Source organism: Phyllostomus hastatus, unplaced genomic scaffold, assembly GCF_019186645.2.
Source record: "Phyllostomus hastatus isolate PE091 unplaced genomic scaffold, TTU_PhHast_1.1 phas_contig_150, whole genome shotgun sequence".
Lineage (NCBI taxonomy): Eukaryota > Metazoa > Chordata > Mammalia > Chiroptera > Phyllostomidae > Phyllostomus > Phyllostomus hastatus.
In genome coordinates this window covers 13,689,298-13,708,329 of record NW_025333611.1, presented here as the reverse complement: position 1 = coordinate 13,708,329, position 19,032 = coordinate 13,689,298, and the positions used below count along the sequence as shown (strand labels likewise).

At 35.6% G+C, this 19,032-nt stretch overlaps 1 protein-coding gene across 2 annotated transcripts; it reads left to right on the top strand.

The window, feature by feature from the left end:
• Positions 1 to 58: 58 nt before the first annotated feature.
• Positions 59 to 19,032, top strand: UBLCP1 (ubiquitin like domain containing CTD phosphatase 1). Of its 2 annotated transcripts, XM_045829121.1 has the most exons (11): positions 59 to 202; positions 2,667 to 2,863; positions 3,650 to 3,741; positions 4,138 to 4,223; positions 4,309 to 4,424; positions 5,686 to 5,784; positions 9,277 to 9,314; positions 9,809 to 9,907; positions 12,855 to 12,971; positions 16,213 to 16,340; positions 17,960 to 19,032. In XM_045829121.1, exons 2-11 carry the CDS (start codon positions 2,710 to 2,712, stop codon positions 17,985 to 17,987), a joined length of 957 nt encoding a protein of 318 aa, XP_045685077.1. In that variant the 5' UTR covers positions 59 to 202; positions 2,667 to 2,709; the 3' UTR covers positions 17,988 to 19,032. The 2 variants fall into 2 exon arrangements, with proteins under 2 accessions (XP_045685077.1, XP_045685084.1); XM_045829128.1 differs by lacking the exon at positions 3,650 to 3,741.

Below are 19,032 nucleotides of genomic sequence, written 5' to 3'. Positions count from 1 at the left end.
GAAAATCCCTGGTATCAGCCACCTAGCATTACTACCCGAAGGAAAACAAGGGAAGAAGCCGTGCAACGTAACGCATTTCCGTTTCAAACCCCCAACTTCCGGTTCGTCAGCCGGTTTCAGGCCACGCCTTTCACTTCCGGTGCCTTTCGTTCCGCTGCGGCCGATTCCTGCGTCCGCTACCGCCGGTTCCGCTGTACTCCAGGTGAGGAGACTGGGAGTACCCTGGCGTGCTGCCCACGCAGTCGCCGTTGGACCGGGAGGCAGCTGCTTTGCTGTCCTCGGGGCCCCCACTGCCGCCGGCCGCGGCGGGCTGGGGGCTGCGTGTGCGCGCTGCGGAACGCCTCTGCCCTGCTGTGCTGCCCAGGCCTCCCGCCCTGGCCCGCGGGTCGCGGGGGCAGCCGCCGTCTCATCCGGCCCCATCGCCTACAGGGCTTTCGCGCGCCCCAGTGGGCTTTGTGTCCCCAAACTTCATTCTCCGTTTGGGGTGTGAGCATTTCTGCCCCTCACTCTCCCTATTGACACCCCGGTCCTGTTGGTCTTCGGGGCTTCTATTGCACCTGCTTTCTAAGCTGCTGTATCCCAGCCCCTGCCCTCCGCGCTCGCCTCTGCACTGCCCCAGTTGCCGCCGTGGTGCTGTCCTGGGTGGGAACTGACGGCGGTGCTTTCCAGTCCTTTTACAAGCTTGTGGAAAAGTTAACCCCCTCCCCTCAGTTCCCAAGAGGTTAACTTTTGCTGCTGTTACTTTCAAATTCCCGCCTTTGCAAAATACTTTTTAGCCGTGTGGTCTTAGGTAATTGTCTTGAGCTTACTGATCTGTACAATAATATTAAAACTATTTAAATTTGATTCAAAAGGTCCAATTTTTTTTACTGAGGATCGTAACATTTCTTAGAGCAGGTTCTCTCTCAAATGAAACATACTGCTCTGAAGTGACACACTTTGCCTAAATTTTTAGTAGAGCAGGTTGTAAACATACGAGAGGAAGTATCAGTGGATTTGTGGAGCTCTTCTTTTAACGGGCATGTTGAAGACACCTGCCACCCTAAGTGTTCAAATTATTTTTTTAAGATTTAGAATTTGCCTTCTTTCTTGCAGTTGGTTGTAGCACATGAAGAGTACAAAGGTTTCAATAAATAAGCGACAGCATTTGGAAATAAATACCAATACTTTGAAATTAGAAAATTCAGTTCTCCAACCTGTAGGGGGAACAAACTTAAGAAATCTGTTAGAAAGCTTTATGGGAGGAGGAGACCTACATGCTCTTGTTGAGAATTCTTCACAACTGTTTATGTGCCTATGGGTTTTGTGTTTATTGATCTTTGATGTTTCCAGGTCCAATTCAAGAGAGACAGTGTAGGGAAAAAAACATTTAGTCAAGACCTGTTCTGTTACCAGTTATATGCCCATGGACAGACTATATAACTTCTCTGAACGCCTGTTTCCTTAGTTATGAAAGCGGGACAGTTCTTATCAAACAACCTTGCTAAGTGAGGTTATCTCCACTAAAAAACTGTCCAGTGTATTAAATATGAAAAAATAATGGCCATTTACTATTTATTTAGCACAGTGCCTGGAATACTTCAGTTTAAATTTTTAAAAATTTAATTTTATCACCCTGGCTGGCGTAGCTTAATGGATTGAGCACGGGCTGCAAACCAAAGTGTCGCAGGTTCGATTCCCAGGCAGGGTACATGCCTGGGTTGCAGGCCACGACCCCCAGCAACCACACATTGAAGTTTCGCCGTCTCTCTCTCTCTCTCTCTCTTTCTCTCCCTTCCCTCTCAAATAAATAAAATCTTTTTTTTTTAAAGATTTTATTTATTTATTTTTAGGGAGGGAAAGGAGGGGGGAAGAGAGAGAGAGAGAGAGAGAGAGAGAGAGAGAGAGACATCAATGTGGGGTTGCTGGGGGTTATGCCCTGCAACCCAGGAATGTACCCTAGCTGGGAATCGAACCTGGGACACTTTGGTTCCCAGCCCGAGCTCAATCCACTGAGCTATGCCAGCCAGGGCAAATAAATAAAATCTTAAAAAAAAATTTTTTTTAAGTTAAATTTTACCAATACTTATATAATGCTTCTTACTATATGCCAGGTACTGTGTGACTTATAAATATGAACTAATTTCATCTTCATAAGAACCCTAAGATACAGGTTGTATTGTCATCCCTATTTTGCAGGCGAGCAAACCTAGGCACTAAGACTCAAGTCACTTTCCAAAGTCAAGATAGTTAATAAGTGGGAGAGCTGGGGCCTGAATGCAGATAATCTGACTAGAGTTTGTGCTCTTAACGACTGACTCTACCACCTCTCAAATGTTAAGTGAACAATGGTCCATCATGGAGAAACTTGTCTGTAGCATAAACCTGATCAAGCAGAGAGGGAGGGATAGGTAGCTAATTGTTGCAGCTTTTCAGATGAACAGAAAATCTGATAGAATATTAGGAAGCAGTGATTATAAGCCAAAAATTGGAAAGGTAGAGGAATTTTAACTTTGAGTCCTAATAATTTTTGGCATTCGGGTCACATTACTGAAAGAAAATCCTGTTTCTCTACCATCAGGTTGTAAAGTAGAACTCAAAACTGTACAGCTTATAAAACTTAAAGTTACACATTTGGAGACATCTTTTAAGATATTTTAACTTATTTGTATATGCTTTCCTCCTAGGTATTTTTTCTGAACAAGATCTGCCTCAACATATGTTTCAAGGATGGCTCTCCCTATCATCGTAAAATGGGGTGGACAGGAATATTCAGTGACCACACTTTCAGAAGATGATACTGTGCTGGATCTCAAACAGTTTCTCAGGACCCTTACAGGAGTGCTACCAGAACGACAGAAATTACTTGGACTTAAAATTAAAGGTAATTCTCTCCTCATGTCAAATTTTTTACATTGACACAAATTTTTATATTAGCTATTATCCTCTTGAATAAATCTTTTTCTTTGGAGATTTGTCTGATGTTTCTTTGATAGAGCTATTCCTAAAATTGTTTTATGATATAAGAAAGAATATTAAATGTTACTTGAAAATACCACCAAGATTAAGATTATTTTTGATACCTCTGATAGTTGGTGTTTACTTGTTAAATGTTTGGCACAGAAGTCCCAGGTAAAACAGTGTAAGTTTTGGCATCTGCCTTTTCATTATAGCTTGTGCCTTGTACTCTCTCCAAATTATCTTTTCTGACTTGAAAGTAATGATGATTTAAAAGAATTAGCAGTTATAGGCAGTGTTTATACCCAATCTAAAAGGGACTTGAATGGTGTCTGTGTTTGTCATATCATTGAAAGGTGTGTTTTGAGTAGCATTAAATCTACAATTATCTTAGGTGTGCAGTTTTGAAGACTTTTTGGAAAACAGTCTTCATCTTGAACAACAAAACAAACCATGAATTTATTTTGTTTTGTAAGTTGAATAAGGGTGTTCCTTAAGATGGAGTTGGGGAAAAATCAAACTTTGTATTAGTTGGTACTTCTTAGTGTGTTAGAAGTTCCTAATTCAGCAGTATCAGTTTGTTAATTTAAGGGGAAAAAAACCCTGCTGAGGGATCTGTTCCAAACTTTTTAATATTAGGGTTTTGTATAATGGAATAGTGAAACTAGCACCTGAACTTTAGTGAGAAAACAGTCATTTGCTTGTATTGTAGGCAAACCTGCAGAAAATGATGTTAAGCTTGGAGCTCTCAAACTGAAACCAAATACTAAAATCATGATGATGGGAACTCGTGAGGAGAGCTTGGTAAATGTTTACTTTTGTTACCATTTGTCCCTTTGAAGATATGATGATTTCCATTACACATCTGTATCATAGTTTTAATTGTGGTAAAATTGTCAGTTTAGCAGTCAATGAAAAATGAAATCTACACAGTGATTGTGGTATTAACTCAGCAGGAAACAGACAGTGGGGAACTTGTTACTATGTGGCCGCTGTAAGTATAGTAGTAGTGCAAATGGTCAACTTTAACATGGCAAATCTGCCTAGTAAATGAATATACCAGATTATGAACTGTGAAACTTTTCCCATGGTGTGTGCTTGAAAAACTCTTACTCAGTCTCTCATTTGCTTTTTTTTACTATGCATGTATTTGTTATGTTAAAGTTAACGTAGTAAAACAAAACATTTTCATCTTCATAGGAAGACGTCCTAGGTCCACCTCCAGACAATGATGATGTTGTCAATGACTTTGATATTGAAGATGAAGTGGTTGAAGTAGAAAATAGGTAAGTGCTTTTCACTACCAAAGCAAACTGGTTGTTGTAATGTGAGAAAAAGTGAATGCTTCATCTGATTTTATTTTTTCATTAGGGAAGAAAACCTCCTGAAAATTTCTCGCAGAGTAAAAGAATACAAAGTGGAAATTTTGAATCCACCCAGGGAAGGGAAAAAGCTTTTGGTACTAGATGTTGATTATACGTTATTTGGTAAGTCAGTTAAAATTGTGCTTTATCTTTTGTTATCTACAACTTTTTTCCTTTTGTTTGTTTAATGTTTTCCTTGCATTATGAAATGTTTCAAAACTTTTCCTATTACAAAAGTAAATCATTGATTGTAGAAAACACATATAAGAATAAAAAGAAGTCTTCTGTAATCCCAAGACTCAAAGTGACCACTCTTATATTTTTGTATATCTTTTCTTTTATTTCTTAAAATTTTTTATTTATGGATTTTAGAGAGAGACTGTAAGGGAGGAGGGGAGAGAGAGAGAAAGAGAAACATTGATTTGTTCCTTTTATTTATGTATTCATTGGCTGATTCTTGTATGTGCCCTGACTGGGGATCAAACCCTCAACCTTGGCATATCAGGATGATGTTATAACCAATTGAGCTACCTGGTGACCTATTTTTGTGTATCTTCAAGGGTGTGTTTGTATGTATACCTTTACTACTTTTGCTTAATGATATATTGAACATCTTCTTACTCATTTAACATTGTTCATTGTGGATTAAATATCTATATTGTTTAATCACACAGAATTCTAGTTTATGGGTGTGTCATAATTTAACCAAGTCCTTCCCTATGATTTATATTTAAATTTTAATATGGATTATTTAAACATCATTTTTGATATTTCATTTCTGGTTTTCTGTTGTATTATGTTCAAGGCAGATTCTTGAGTTTAAAATCTCTCATGTTCAATAGAAAAAGAAAGATGTTCATTATATCCTTTAATATTGTCAATAAATGATCAGTTGACTCCTGATATTAGAATGAATTTACTTACTTCTAATCCTACCTAAACTTTGAGTACATGTTGTAAGTTAATGTACACTTATTTTAAAGTTTGATTGTAAGTTAGTTGGACCTCTCGTTTTGGTGAATCGTGATTGTATCTGGGAGATGAATGGCTAAAAGTGAGTGTAAGTGGCCCGAGTTTGTTTCCCAAACTGTAAAGTAGCATCTACACTTGAAAGACTAGATGACAAAAACAATTTACACTTCACTGTGTAAGCCTGAGTTCTGGCTACTGCTCTTCACAAATTGAATGGAATCGATCAATTGAAATTGGATCACAAGGATATTAAATTTTGTGCTTTGAAGACATCTTTATCAGCCAATGTATGTAGTTCATTCTGAAGTAGCTTACGTTTAAGTGTTTCTGTTACATTTCTTATGTTTAATTAACATTAGGTACTTGTCCACTATAATGAAGTAATGCTCGTCTATGACTGATTTTCTTTTAGACCATAGGTCTTGTGCAGAGACCGGAGTAGAATTAATGCGGCCATATCTTCATGAATTCCTAACATCTGCATATGAGGATTATGACATTGTTATTTGGTGTAAGCTATATACACATGTTTTTGTTTAGATTTTTATGGAAATAAGGTTGTTCCTTATGTTATTCTGCCTTATAAAATGTCACTTAAAATGACCTATGTTTAAATATGATACAGTTTTCATTCATTTTAGCAAATTTTTGATACTCATGTTTGACTTTCTTACATCACAATATAAGCTTATACATATAGCTGCCAAATACCACTGAAATAGTTAAACATGGGAAGAGAGTAGATTATGGTTTGAGAGTAAAATGTCCTTATTTTTATAAGACCCCTCCCCACCTGGGGTAGGAACTTTTCTTTCTGATCTTTACTGTAGAATCTTTGGTGCTTCAATATATTAGGATATTGTTGCTTTCTCCTTTCTTCATCACTCTAGTTTCAAAACACTTGGAGAAAGATATGTATTTTTAAAAATCAGAGTAATGTGGTTCTTCAGAAATAAAGAGAGGCAATGTGATATTACATAAGGAAAGGTAATGAGTGGACTAAAGTAGTCTAACTCAGATTGTGGTCTGTGCATTACTGCAGGAACATACAGGTCTATGATAAGATAAAGGTAATGAGTTGGCTCCAAAAAGTAAATTTAAGTAATAAAGTAATGTAAATTTAAGTAATAAATAAAAGTAATGTAAACTTACTACATTAATGAGCACACAGTTTAGTTCAAATGGCAATTTTTTTGTGGTAAGACTTACTTGAAAAGGGAAGCAGTATATTGATTTACATCTGACCTCTGCACAAATATTTAAAGTTGCCTCTGGCAATATCATAAGCAGAGAAGAACTATATTAACTATGAATTAAATAAAATCTAATCAATTAAATATGCCATTTAATTATACTAGGTTTAAAAAAAATTTTTATTGATTCTAGAAAGAAGGAAAGGAAGGGAGAAAGAGAGGGAGAGAATCATTGGTTTGAGAGAAAAACATCAGTTGGTTGCATTTTAAACAAACCCCAATCGGGGACCAAACCCAGAACCCAAGCATGTACCCAAACTGGGAATCAAACCCACGACCTTTTGGTTTGTGGAACAATGCCCCGCCAACTGAGTCACACTGGCCAGGGCTAACTGTACTGGATATTTGATGAGAGGCCACATGGCTGTATTGCAGTCTGTAAATTTTCTTTGTACTTTTCCTTGTAATCAGAATTATTTCTATTGTTTCGTGATAATATGAGTTCATAGTCACTAAGATTAATGACTTTAATACATAATTTTCTGCCCTGGCCAGTGTGGCTCAGTTGGGTAGAGCATCCTCTGGTAAATCCAAAGTTTGCAGATTGGATTCCTGGTCAGGGCACATACCTAGGTTGCGGGTTTGGTCCCCAGTCAGGGCACATGCGAGAGGCAGCTCTCACATTAGTGTTTCTCTCCCTCTCTTCCCCTCTTTCTGAAATCTATAAACATGCCCTGGGTGAGGATTAAAAAAATAGTAATAAAATAAAAAATAAATACTTAATTTTGTGGTTTATAAGACACAGAAGAAAGCTTCCTGGGAAACAAATTTTTGTTCAGTAACTGATATCTGAGATGACATCTGAGAAAAAATGTATCCTCTACATTATTAAAATAAACTTGAAAATTTAGAGAACTTTATAATATGTTTAAAATGTTATTTTTATAAATTATGACATATCATGGTAACACGTTGAAAGGGCACCTCAGAGCTAAGTAAAGTAGGGTTTTAATTCTGGCTCTGTCTTGACTATGTGATACTGGGCAGGTTAGTTAATCTGTCTGTGCCTGGGCTTGTTCATCTGAGAAATGAAGGTAAATAAACCTATATTACAGGGTAGTTGTAAGAATGAAAATATCAGTATAGCACCTAATACTGTGTCTGGCATGTAATAGTTACTTAGTAATTAGAAACCCATTTTGTTATTTGTGAATCTTTGTGTTTTTCATCTAAAAAACAAATACAAAATATATACTGAATTTAAACATTGTTTTTCATCTTATGATTGTTGTCATTGTAGATGCATCATTCTCTAAAATGTTAGTTTAGCTGGCCAGTTTTGTATGTGAGGTGATACCTCTGGTGGTTGTATGTGTGTATGTTAATGATGCTTAGTTTAAGAATGCAGGTACCTCTGTTGCTCTTTAAAAATACATCTACAGTCCTGGCTGGTGTGGCTCAGTGGATTGAGTGCTGACCTGGGAACCAAAGGGTCACCAGTTCAATTCCCAGTCAGGGCATATGCCTGGGTTGCAGGCCAGGTCCCCAATTGGGAGGTGCATGGGCGGCAACCACACATTGATGTTCTCTCCCTCCCTTCCCCTCTCTCTAAAAATAAGTAAATAAAATCTTTAAAAAAAATACACATACCTAAACGACAAAACAAAGAAACAAGCAAAATATAACCAAAGACACTGAAATAGAAGACAGACTGACAGTGACCAGAGGGGAGAGAAGAGGGACTTTCAGGGGAGAATGGGAAGGGTTTACAGGAACAAATTTAAAGGACATGTGGACAAAAACTAGGGGGAGGGTGGTAATGGGAGGGAAGTGGGAAGGGATGGGTGGGTGGGCTGGAATGGGAGTAAAAGGGAGAAAACTGTACTTGAACAATGATTAAAATAAAAAAAATACACATACACACTTTAAAAAATTGAACTCCTTTTTCCCATTTTAAACATTTTGTAATACCTATTTGGTTTAGTCTAGTAACTTGAGAACAGGAGGTCAGATAAAGCTGAGGGTTGAATTTTAGTATCAGTGATTTCAAAACTCTTTGGTGTCTGACAATGAGTAGATACATGACATGCATTAGTTCATGAATTTAGCTGTCTCAGACTCTGTTAAAAGCTGCTACTTAATGAACACTGAGTTTGCTGAGCTCAGCAGAATTCACTGAACCTAGCTAATCTTTAACAGTAACTTTCTACACAATATGTGTCTTTTTAAAATTGATTTTTAGATAGAAGGTGGGGGGGGGATGAGGGGGAGGGAGAGAAACATCAATTTGTTCTTATTTATGCATGATCGGTTGCTTCTTGTGTGTGCCCGACCTGAGATCGAACTTGCAACCTTGGTGTATCAGGGCAGTACTGAACCAACTGGGCTACTCGGCCAGGGTTCAACACAGTATTAATCTGCTTATATTGACATGTATACTTGTGCATTGCCTGGATGGAAGAATATGGGAATCCAGACACCCCAACTTAAGTTTGAAACTGATAGAAAATAGTACTAGAGTTGTTTTAAAGAGAATTTAGGTCTTTATTTATAAATTTCCTAGGTTCAGAGTGTTTTGAGCATTTACCTCTATTTTTTAGATACAAGTTGTTTAAATTCTATTGTCTTGAAAACATATTAAAATAAATTCATTTTATAAATACTTAAAAGAAAATTACCATAAATGTATAATTTATTGAATTTTTAGTCTTGCTTAGAAAACTTGCCTTATTTACTTATACCGAAGAAAGGTTTTTTAAATGAAATTCAAGCTATTCATATGTCTTGTATTATCATTCCTTATGTTTTAGCTGCCACAAATATGAAGTGGATTGAAGCTAAAATGAAAGTAAGTGTTAGAAAATAATCCATTTACAAATGCTTTGAAACTGCATTTGTCTTTTTAAAAGTTTTTAATTGAATTACTTTTATTCTCATTGGAGGGCATTCAGTGGGCAATGTCAGGAGTTAGAGGCGCGTGTCAAGTCTAACGGGCTGTGCTGAGTACCACGCCTTTTTCTGGGCGAAGTACAGCAGAGCTCCTCCTTCCCCTCCTCCCGGTTTACTGTAGTGCTTTCCTTCCCTCCTTTTGTTCTGCTGTGCGGTACTTGAAGGCGTGGTGCTCCTGAAATAGTGAATGGGGAAGTAATCTGTTCGTTTTATTTTCATTGGACTGCCATTTATTGACCCAGCTAAGTGCAACTAAAATACTGGCCAGTTAAGTAAGAAGTGCTGGCTGGGGGATAGAAAGTTGGCATTATGGGAAATTATAGCTGGAATTTTCAGAAAGCCTGAATTTTCCACATTATTATATTTTAACCACATGAATACTTGTTTTTATAGGAGCTGGGAGTGAGCACAAATGCAAATTATAAGATTACCTTCATGTTGGACAGTGCTGCTATGATAACAGTGCACACACCACGGAGAGGATTAATAGATGTAAGAAGTCACTTTCCTTTTATTTAATGAGTTGTCTATTTTCTAGTGTACTTTTGTATTTATGTTGATGGCATAAACTACAGAAAGAGTTTAGAACTCCATCTGAGTGGTCAGCAAAGTATCAGTTGAGTTTGACATGGGAAGATGAATATAAGGTTAATAGATTTTATTTTATTTTTTTAGATTTGAATTTTAATTATAAAATTAAGGGTCTTGATGTAGGAAAGGTCAAGAAAGGTCATGGATAATTGTCCCATGATGATGGCAGCACAGGGTTGCTGAAGACAGAGTAGTAGGTGAGAAAAAAATACTGACTGTCCTCAAGGGAGGTGCTGGAAACAAACGAAAACATGCTTGTCCTACCCTGTGTGAAACTGGGAAGTAAAAACAGATACGTCACGCTGCGTGCGGTTTGGGGTGATGTGTGTGAAGCCCCTGAGAAGAGCAACAAGAGCCATCAGAGAAGGCGATTGGACTAAAAAGATTAGGGTTCTTCACTTTATTTACTTGTTGAGTAAGTCATATTATTGAACTCCTGCCATCTGCAAGTCCCTGTGATAGGCACTGTTGGGAATAAAGAGAGGAGGAAACATGGTCCGTGCCTTTTGGAAACACAGACTAACAGGAATTGGGGAGAACCTAGCATGCTGGGAAAGCTTAGGGGAGGCAGTACTACAATTGTCAAAATCATAAGTAGGAAGGTTTAAGTGCATGGGGATTTGTTCAATAAAGGAAATATACTACATATATCAAGGGGGAAATATAATTATTACTTAGTAAGGTGGTACATTTACTAAACCTAAATAGTAAAAAGTTTGGGAAATGTTAAACTTAGTAGTGTTTATAATAATGACAAATCAGAGGAATGAAAATTCTCAGTATACTGACAATAGGAAATTGGAATGTGAATTTGCATTTATCCATATAATGGGATACAGCTAAATCATACGATGCAGAAAATAGTTCTTAGCCTTTGTTTGGTTCAGGTTTCCCATTAGCTTAACTGAGGCTGCTGCTGTTTATAAAAAAGGCCGAAGGTAATAATTTTATCAGAGTATCTAGTTGTTATCTTTGGTACTGACTGGATTATAAGTAATTTTAAATTTTCTTTTGAGCTTTTCTGTGCTTTCAATTTTTTCAACAGTTGGCAATTTTACTTCTCTAATTAAGAAAAAGTAGTCCACGTTTGGAGAACAATTGGTACTTGACCTAATGACAACACTATTTAGGATGTTGTAGGTTTCCTAACCCTAGGTGTCATAAAGCTCTTGTCACATTTCTTGAGACTTTGTTAGCCAAGAAAACCAAGAATCTGGCTTCTGTGTCAGCTCCTGTATATTTGTCTTTAAGTATTTGAGGGTTTTGTTTCAGTGGTAAACAAGTAGTACAAACAAACTTGGGCAAATAAAATTTTAGTAAAATTAAAATATTTCAATAAAATTTTTTTGTGCCATAGATAGAGCACAAAGAAGAAAATAGGCTTTCTTCACATAGGAGAAAAAGAAAACATTTTTTAAAAAAGATTTTATTTATTTATTTTTAGAGAGAGAGGAAGGGAGGGAGAAAGAGGGAGAGAAATATCAGTGTGTGGTTGCCTTTCACCTGGCCCCCAGTGGGGACCTGGCCTGCAGCCCAGGCATGTGCCCTGACTGGGGATTGAACTGGCAACCCTTTGGTTGGCAGCCTGCACACAATCCACTGAGCCATATCAGCTAAGACAAGATAACATTTTTAAATGACAGCCCTTGGCACCATTTACTTATTAGCGTTTAACCTCATATAATTAGTATTATCATATGCATCATATTATCATAAATGAGACTCTTGCCTTAATCAAAATGTACTTCGCCACCAAAAATTAATTTATTTAAAAAACTTTTATCTAAATGTGTAAAATATACTCACGTGATTCACAGTAAAGTACATAATGAGAAGTCTTCCTCCCACTTGGGCCCTCTAGCCACTTAATTCTACTTCCCACAGGAAATCACTTATTTCTTATGTGGTCTTGTAGACCTTATGCAAGCACCAACAGATATGAATGTGTAAAGGAATTAATTTTTTTTGAAGGATCATTTTAAGTATTCAGAAATAAAAACAAGAACTTAACAAATTATGGTATTTTGAAGTTAAGCAATCCAGTGCCCTAGAAATTATGCACCTGTGCCACTGAATTAGCAAAATCAATTTTCTGTAATATTTAAATTCTGTATTAAAATATTCAAATATTTAAATTATGTATTAAAAGGGCCAGGTATATTGTCCATCACTAAGGTTCTCCAGTTTTAAGAACAGACTCATGTGACCTTCAGACTCTGAGGGAGTAGTATTTGCCCAGGAAGTCATATGACTGCTCAGCAGACATCTAAACAATTATAGAAAATTTTTAAATTAAATAATTACTGACAGACTCATAGGAGAGCAGACGACAGCCAGTGGGGGGTGGGAGGTTAGAGGGTAGAGAGATTGAGCAAAAAGGAAAGAGGACTCATGGACATGGACAACAGTATGGTGGTTGCTGTGGGGAGAGGGATGTAGGGGGACTAAATGGTAATGGTGGAAAAAGAATTTTAGACTATTTGGTTAAAAATAAATAAATGAAAGCTAAAAAATAAAAGTTAGTTAAAAACCATTACATAATAAAACAATTAAATAATTGTTCTTCCTTTGACCCCAAATCTTCATGTTGAAATTATGGAAAGTCTTATAATGTGGTTTAGTTCAGTTAGACATGAACATATTTTTCAGAAGTAAACATTTCTAGGTACATTATGCAATAAAGTGTATTACATCTCATTTCTGGTCTGTTCACACAGCCAGCTAACCCTGTCTTACAAAGTAAAGGGACATACTGCATAGTTCTGCAGGGCATTCTGCATTATTTTTGCTTTTAAGAAAGGGTGAACTATTGATGAAATTTGAGTTAAATCTAAACTTTTATTCTAAGGTAAAGCCGCTTGGTGTTATATGGGGAAAGTTTTCAGAGTTTTATAGCAAAAAGAACACCATTATGTTTGATGACATAGGAAGAAATTTTCTGATGAACCCACAAAATGGACTAAAGGTAAGACATAATTTTACTTGCTTTGCTTACGTAACCTGGAATATGTGGTAGAACTTCAACACTGTTGAATTTCATAAATTTTTGAAAGTATTGTATTATTGTGGTTGCACAAGAAAAGCTTAAATATTTGGAAAAGTTTGTATAAAATTGAATACTCTCTTTTTGGTTAGCTAACTCATTCAGGTGTTTTAAATTTAATTATCTTTCTTCTACCCCTGTCTCTGCCTCTGGCAACCACCAATCTGTTCTCTGGATCTATGAACTAGCTTGGTGGTTTATTTTTATTTTATTTTTATTTTTTTTATTCCACATATAAGTGAGACAAGGGATGATTTTTGAGAGGATCTTTAACTTTAAATATATATACCCCTGGCCAGGTGGCTCAGTTGGTTTGAGTGTAGTCTCGTGCACCAAAAGATTGAGTGCTTGTTCGATCCCCTGTTGGGTGCCTACAGGAGGCACCTGGTCGGTGTTTCTCTCTCACGCCAATTTCTCTCTTTCTCAAATCAGTAGACATATCCTCGGGTGAGGGTTAAATGTGTGTGTGTGTGTGTGTGTGTGTGTATGTATATGTATATAATTGGTTTCATGTCTGTTTTAAAACATCTTTATTTTCCCAGCCAACATTTAGGCCCTCCTCATTTTTGGATGTAGAGATGATAATGTAAGTTTCTAGGTCTTGTTTTTAGAGCAGGATTAAAAAAAAAAAATCAGAGTAGAATCTCAGTAGAATCACCGTAGTACGTAAGTCTCCACTCCCCAAAATTATAATTCAGAAAAGGTATTTTTAAGCATTCTACAGGAACCTCTTACAAGTCTCTTTTTCAAAACCTCTTTTAAGAAGGTAGTTATTAATGATATGTCCACACTGACACAGAAACAGTTTTGAAATTGAGAAATATTCTGAAGCATTATGTTTTGTTTTCATGGTTTCATAATGCTTTTGGTAGAAATCTCAAAGATTTCAGAAATCTTAAAACATAAGACTGCTTATTTTAAAAATAGTTAACTTCTAATACTGTAAGCTTGCTAATCTTAAGATTTAAAATATATAGAAGGCATTGTGAATCATGAATATTGTACTAAACTAAAAGAACTTGAGTTTTGGTCATGGATAAATTAATTGATACTCTGAAAACTTCATTTTTATTATCAGTACAAGGAATTGATACTATGCAAGAATTCAGATGATCTAGATATTCTTAAGTTCCTAAAAATGGTTCTTTGGTGTGAGCAACAATGGCCATATGTTGCCTGTACTGCTAGAGAGCACTTGGATCATTTCTGAAGAATGGTACGGTAAGCAGTGATTGTACTGGAAAAACAGTGAAGTCAATTAGGTGAATAATAGATTTTTTCTAGTTAACTGGTTTATTGACTTTTAGACTCAGAATCACTGCGTATTTTAGTCTTGTTGCATAATAGTGCCCAGGACCAAATGCTTAGCAGTAAAAGTAACTTAGCAGGGCCTTGGGTTGAAAATCTTACCTGCCACTGGACTCTGTTTTCTTTTTCAGTTTAAATCCCTTCCTGCCTTTATACTTGGAATCACTTTGGTACATTGTATAATAATAATTTAAAAAGTTAATATGTTGCCTTTACAATCTTTAGCTGAATGAAGGACTACGTTAAAACATTACAATACACTCAATGCACTACACCATGATACCACGCCAATTTACTACCAGCTCCAGGGCTTAAGCAAGGCTCTGCAAGTGGTGATTCCCGCACATTCACTGCTGTTGTGAAATAGCACTGCCCACGCTGCCTGTGTAGAAGTGGGATCTCCTACAAGTGCTTGCCTCTGCACAGACTCACAGCTGCCTGTTTTTCAGTGTTACTGTGTAAAACAAACAACTAATGACCAGTTTGCATTTTCTTCAGATCACAATAAGGATAGATTAATACTTTACTGAGTATTATTTATTCAGTCCTAATGCGTGCTTTTCATGAGTATATGAAAATTTTAAAAAATATTTCTTATAACAGAAAAATCCAAATGTAAATAGAACTCCAAAGAATTGTGTAACAAGACCCCTGTGTATACATCATCCAGTTTGAACAACTTATTAATTCATGGATGAGTGTGTCTGCTCTGTACCTACTACTTTCCTCTCTGTAATATTTTGAAGCAAATTCCTGACATACCATTTTATTTAAAATTAATATAAAATGTTTTTCTATTTTTAAGTTATTTTATCTATTTATTTTTAGAGAGGGGGAAAGGAGGGAGAAAAGAGGAGAGAGACATTGATGTGAGAGAGAAATATCAATTAGTTGCCTCCAGTATGTGCCCAACCAGGGATCGAACCCACAACCTAGGCATGTGCTCTGACTGGGAATCAAACCGGTAACTTCTGCTTTGCGGGATGATGCCCAGCCAACTGAGCCACACTGGTCAGGGCAAAATTAATATAAAATTTTTGAAGGCTATCTTGAGTTACATAAAGATTTTTGACCTGATGTATTTAAAAAAGCAAAACTTTTGATTGGAACTATATCAAAGAAAAGTTTATTTCTAAACTAAAGTTTATAGTTTAGCAAATTGTGATAAAGGTAACATATAAATGCCACTCAAGTTAAGATGTAATATCCTTTACTAATTACAGTCCTCTACCCTACCTGGCATTCTGACTTAAAATGAATCAAACTATATCTACCTTAAAAATTTATCATAAAATATATCAATTGTAAAATTTGGAAAATATGACTTTTTGTGGGAGAACTCTTGGATAATTAAGAATATTTATGGAAACTTTAATGATAGATGCTTAAGATAAAATGAAAGAGGAAACAGGTTATAAAAAATATGATACCTTAACTATATACAAATTTCATAGAAATAATACTGAAATGAAAATCATCAATATTAAAATTTATCTCCCTTGTTAGATCAAGCTTGTATTTGGGTTAACTTTTTATGAATGAGATTATTCAATGAGTAGGAAACAGCTGGATTGATAGAAGGGGGAAAAAGTCTAAGGAGTTATGCCAAGAAGAAATGGTTCAAGTGCTATAAGAAAGTTCTATAAGAAAGCTCGTAAATTAGGTGAAAGAGCTCTTAACTTGTACTGTAAACATTATACCATGACTGTCAGTTTATTAAACTAAGATAATATAAAATTAATTTCTATTATTCACATCCTTGGTGATGTTTTAATCCTGCTGACTCTAAATGATAGAATAGTGTAGATTTGTACTATTTTCTGTATTGCAATGTGAAATGTTTGTTTCCAAATAGATAAGGCCTTTTATGAAAGCACACCTAAATCGAGATAAAGACAAAGAACTTCTAAAATTAACTCAGTACCTCAAGGAAATAGCAAAATTAGATGACTTTTTGGACCTAAATCACAAATATTGGGAAAGGTAAGTGCTAATTGTTTATTTTCTCTTTCATTAATGAATGAAAAGATGGGTGACTGATTATACACACAATTCTTAATTTTTATTTAAAATGGGTAAATCCTAAGACTATTTTCTAATCCTGTGATATCTCCTCCGAAAGTATTTTTCCTTTTGTCTTAACCTCTAACTTATTTAGAAACCCACATCTTAAGATCTGCAGTACTTCTAATAGAGAGGACCTGAGAGACTGGTATGTGTTTGTGATGCTACCTGTAAATTATTTTTTGACATTAGTCAGGTCACTCTTTTATGAATCATATGGGAATGTAATCTCCATTCTCATACTGTAAAATAATGTCAGCATAAAATACACTAAAAATTTTCCTGTTAAAATTAATCTACAAGTAATCTCTCTGTATAGCAGAAAAGTTAAACAACTTTATTCCACTAGAACAATAATTACTTTTGATTTTCCTTTCCAAAGATGACCACTATTACCATCTTGGTGTCTTCTAGCCTTTTTTAAACACAAACATATGTGCAAATCTACATACAGATTGCATATAAACATCAAGATTTTGAAGCAGGGGAAAACCTCCTGAGAAGTGGACAGGATTATTATGTACTACAAGTAATTGTTTGGAATGCGATCTTTAATTTCACTAATACAGCCACAGGAAAAAACTGTTCATGTAGTAATGACACTTTGGCTTTTCAAATTTTCCTTTTGGCTTTCATACCACTCTGACAGATAGGTTCTATTAGAGTCTCATAATCCCATTAGGAAGGTAAGCAGGGATTTTTATCTCCATCTCCACATTGTAGATGATGTAACTAAGTGATGGGGACAAATGCCTCCATGCCACAAAGGGAACAAGCTTTGACCATTGAAACATATCTAGGTGTTATGATTTTAAGAACTCTTTTCTTACCCCATTACCACTGAATATAGTAATTCATAAATTCATAAATTATATTAAATTTTATATCTCTGTAGAAATAGAGATATAAAAGTTTTAATTTAGTGGTAGATTTCTATAAAATAATATGAAGGAAATTTTGATTCATTAATTAATGTCTTTCCATCTTTGTATCTTTGCACTATTGATCAGAGTCTCTTAGCAACTTTAACCCACTGTCTTTGTGTAAGAAAAATAAGATCTTTAAATGAAGTTTGAGGGATTTTGGGGAAATTGCAATACTGATTATTTGGAAGTAAGACAGTATAGGGTGATAGAGTGCAGCCTCTGGGACCTTATTTTGAATCTGAGCTCTGTCACTTTCTAGCTGTATGACCTTGCTTAACCTCTTTGTTTCTGTAAAACAGGAATAAATTCTAATAGAAAACTCTTCAGGGAAGTGGAGAGGGTTGGGGGGGTGCTGGATTGGGAGTAAAAGGGAGAAAACTATACTTGAACAATGATTAAAATTAAAAAAAAAGAAAACTCTTGATAGAGCTGTTGTGAGGACTAAATGAACTTAGAATATGTAATAGAACAGAGCATGGCACATAGTCAAAAAATGGTAGTGATTAGTCACAGTTATTACTCATCTTAAAGTTTTGTTAGTAAAATAAACTACTTTCCTTTGTTATTGTGAATTTAGCATGATGTGGCTTAGACATCTTTTATTTCTTGCAGGTATCTCTCAAAGAAGCAAGGACAGTAGTTCCAAGTTATGCTGGCAGTTATTGATACTTGAGATCCATGAACTCTTGCTTTTATGCTAGAAATCATTATAATAGTGCTGGACACTGAAGCAAATACCAGACTGCTTATACTTGGTCTTCCAGTTTTTGTAAATTTAATTTTATATTTTTTGAAGATCATAGCAATATGCTAAAAATAATCTTTTTCCCCTATATGAATAAACTGTTACTCTTGAAAAATATTTTCTCCAGCATTGAGTACAGAGCTTTTTCCCTGTCCCACCCCCACACATAAAATGGACAAAAATGTATACGCAACAGTGTCATTTTGTGACTTTGGAAACAAGTTATGTTTTATGTTCTTGCTTTATTTTGTTGGTGTCTGACTAAATCTAAGACCAAACCCATCTTGAAACTACTACTTTGACTTTAAAAAAAAATATTTTCTCAGTAAGGAATCTAGTTTAGTATGCTTAATATTACCAAGAGTTTTTTTTTTATTCCTTTGTCATAGACACAATGTCCCTTCTTACTCCACCACTACATCTCTAAATTCTGAGCTGTCTCAGTTTTGTTGTATGTGTGTCAATGTTCTTTGAGAAAAAACTGGAAAATGTCAGTTGTAATACTGATGTCATTGTATGGAAGGAAATGTAAGATTGAAGAATAAAACTAAGCAACAAGAGTGTTTCTTTTTGGTGGCTAAGTAGAAACATTTCTCCTAAAACCACTGTCATACAAGCAGTTAAGGGCAGTACATTTTAAAATGGGACATGTCACTGATTCAGCCCTAAAAAGCATGAACAAAAAGTTTTTGTTTTGTTCTAGCTATATCTTGTCTAAGTGCAAACACTGTTTCAGTAAAAAATATCTAGCCATAAACTTAAAAAAATTATTTGCATTGCTTAAGCCTGCAGATATGTAATGTGACCACTGTTTTGTGTTGACAGTATTGCTTTGTACAGTTCTTGTATTTGAAAGGAATCTGATCCTTTCAAATGAACGTGGTATATATTCTTACAGGACTGTTTCAGTGGTGTAAATAATAAATACCCTTTTTTAAAA

What these genes read in the sequence shown, in the direction of transcription:
- UBLCP1 (XM_045829121.1), top strand. Translation starts at nt 2,710, where the DNA reads ATGGCTCTCCCTATCATCGTAAAATGGGGTGGACAGGAATATTCAGTG. An exon ending in TGTTGATTATACGTTATTTG is followed by an intron (nt 4,425 to 5,685) that starts GTAAGTCAGTTA and finishes ATTTTCTTTTAG; the next exon opens with ACCATAGGTCTTGTGCAGAG. An exon ending in AATCACAAATATTGGGAAAG is followed by an intron (nt 16,341 to 17,959) that starts GTAAGTGCTAAT and finishes TATTTCTTGCAG; the next exon opens with GTATCTCTCAAAGAAGCAAG.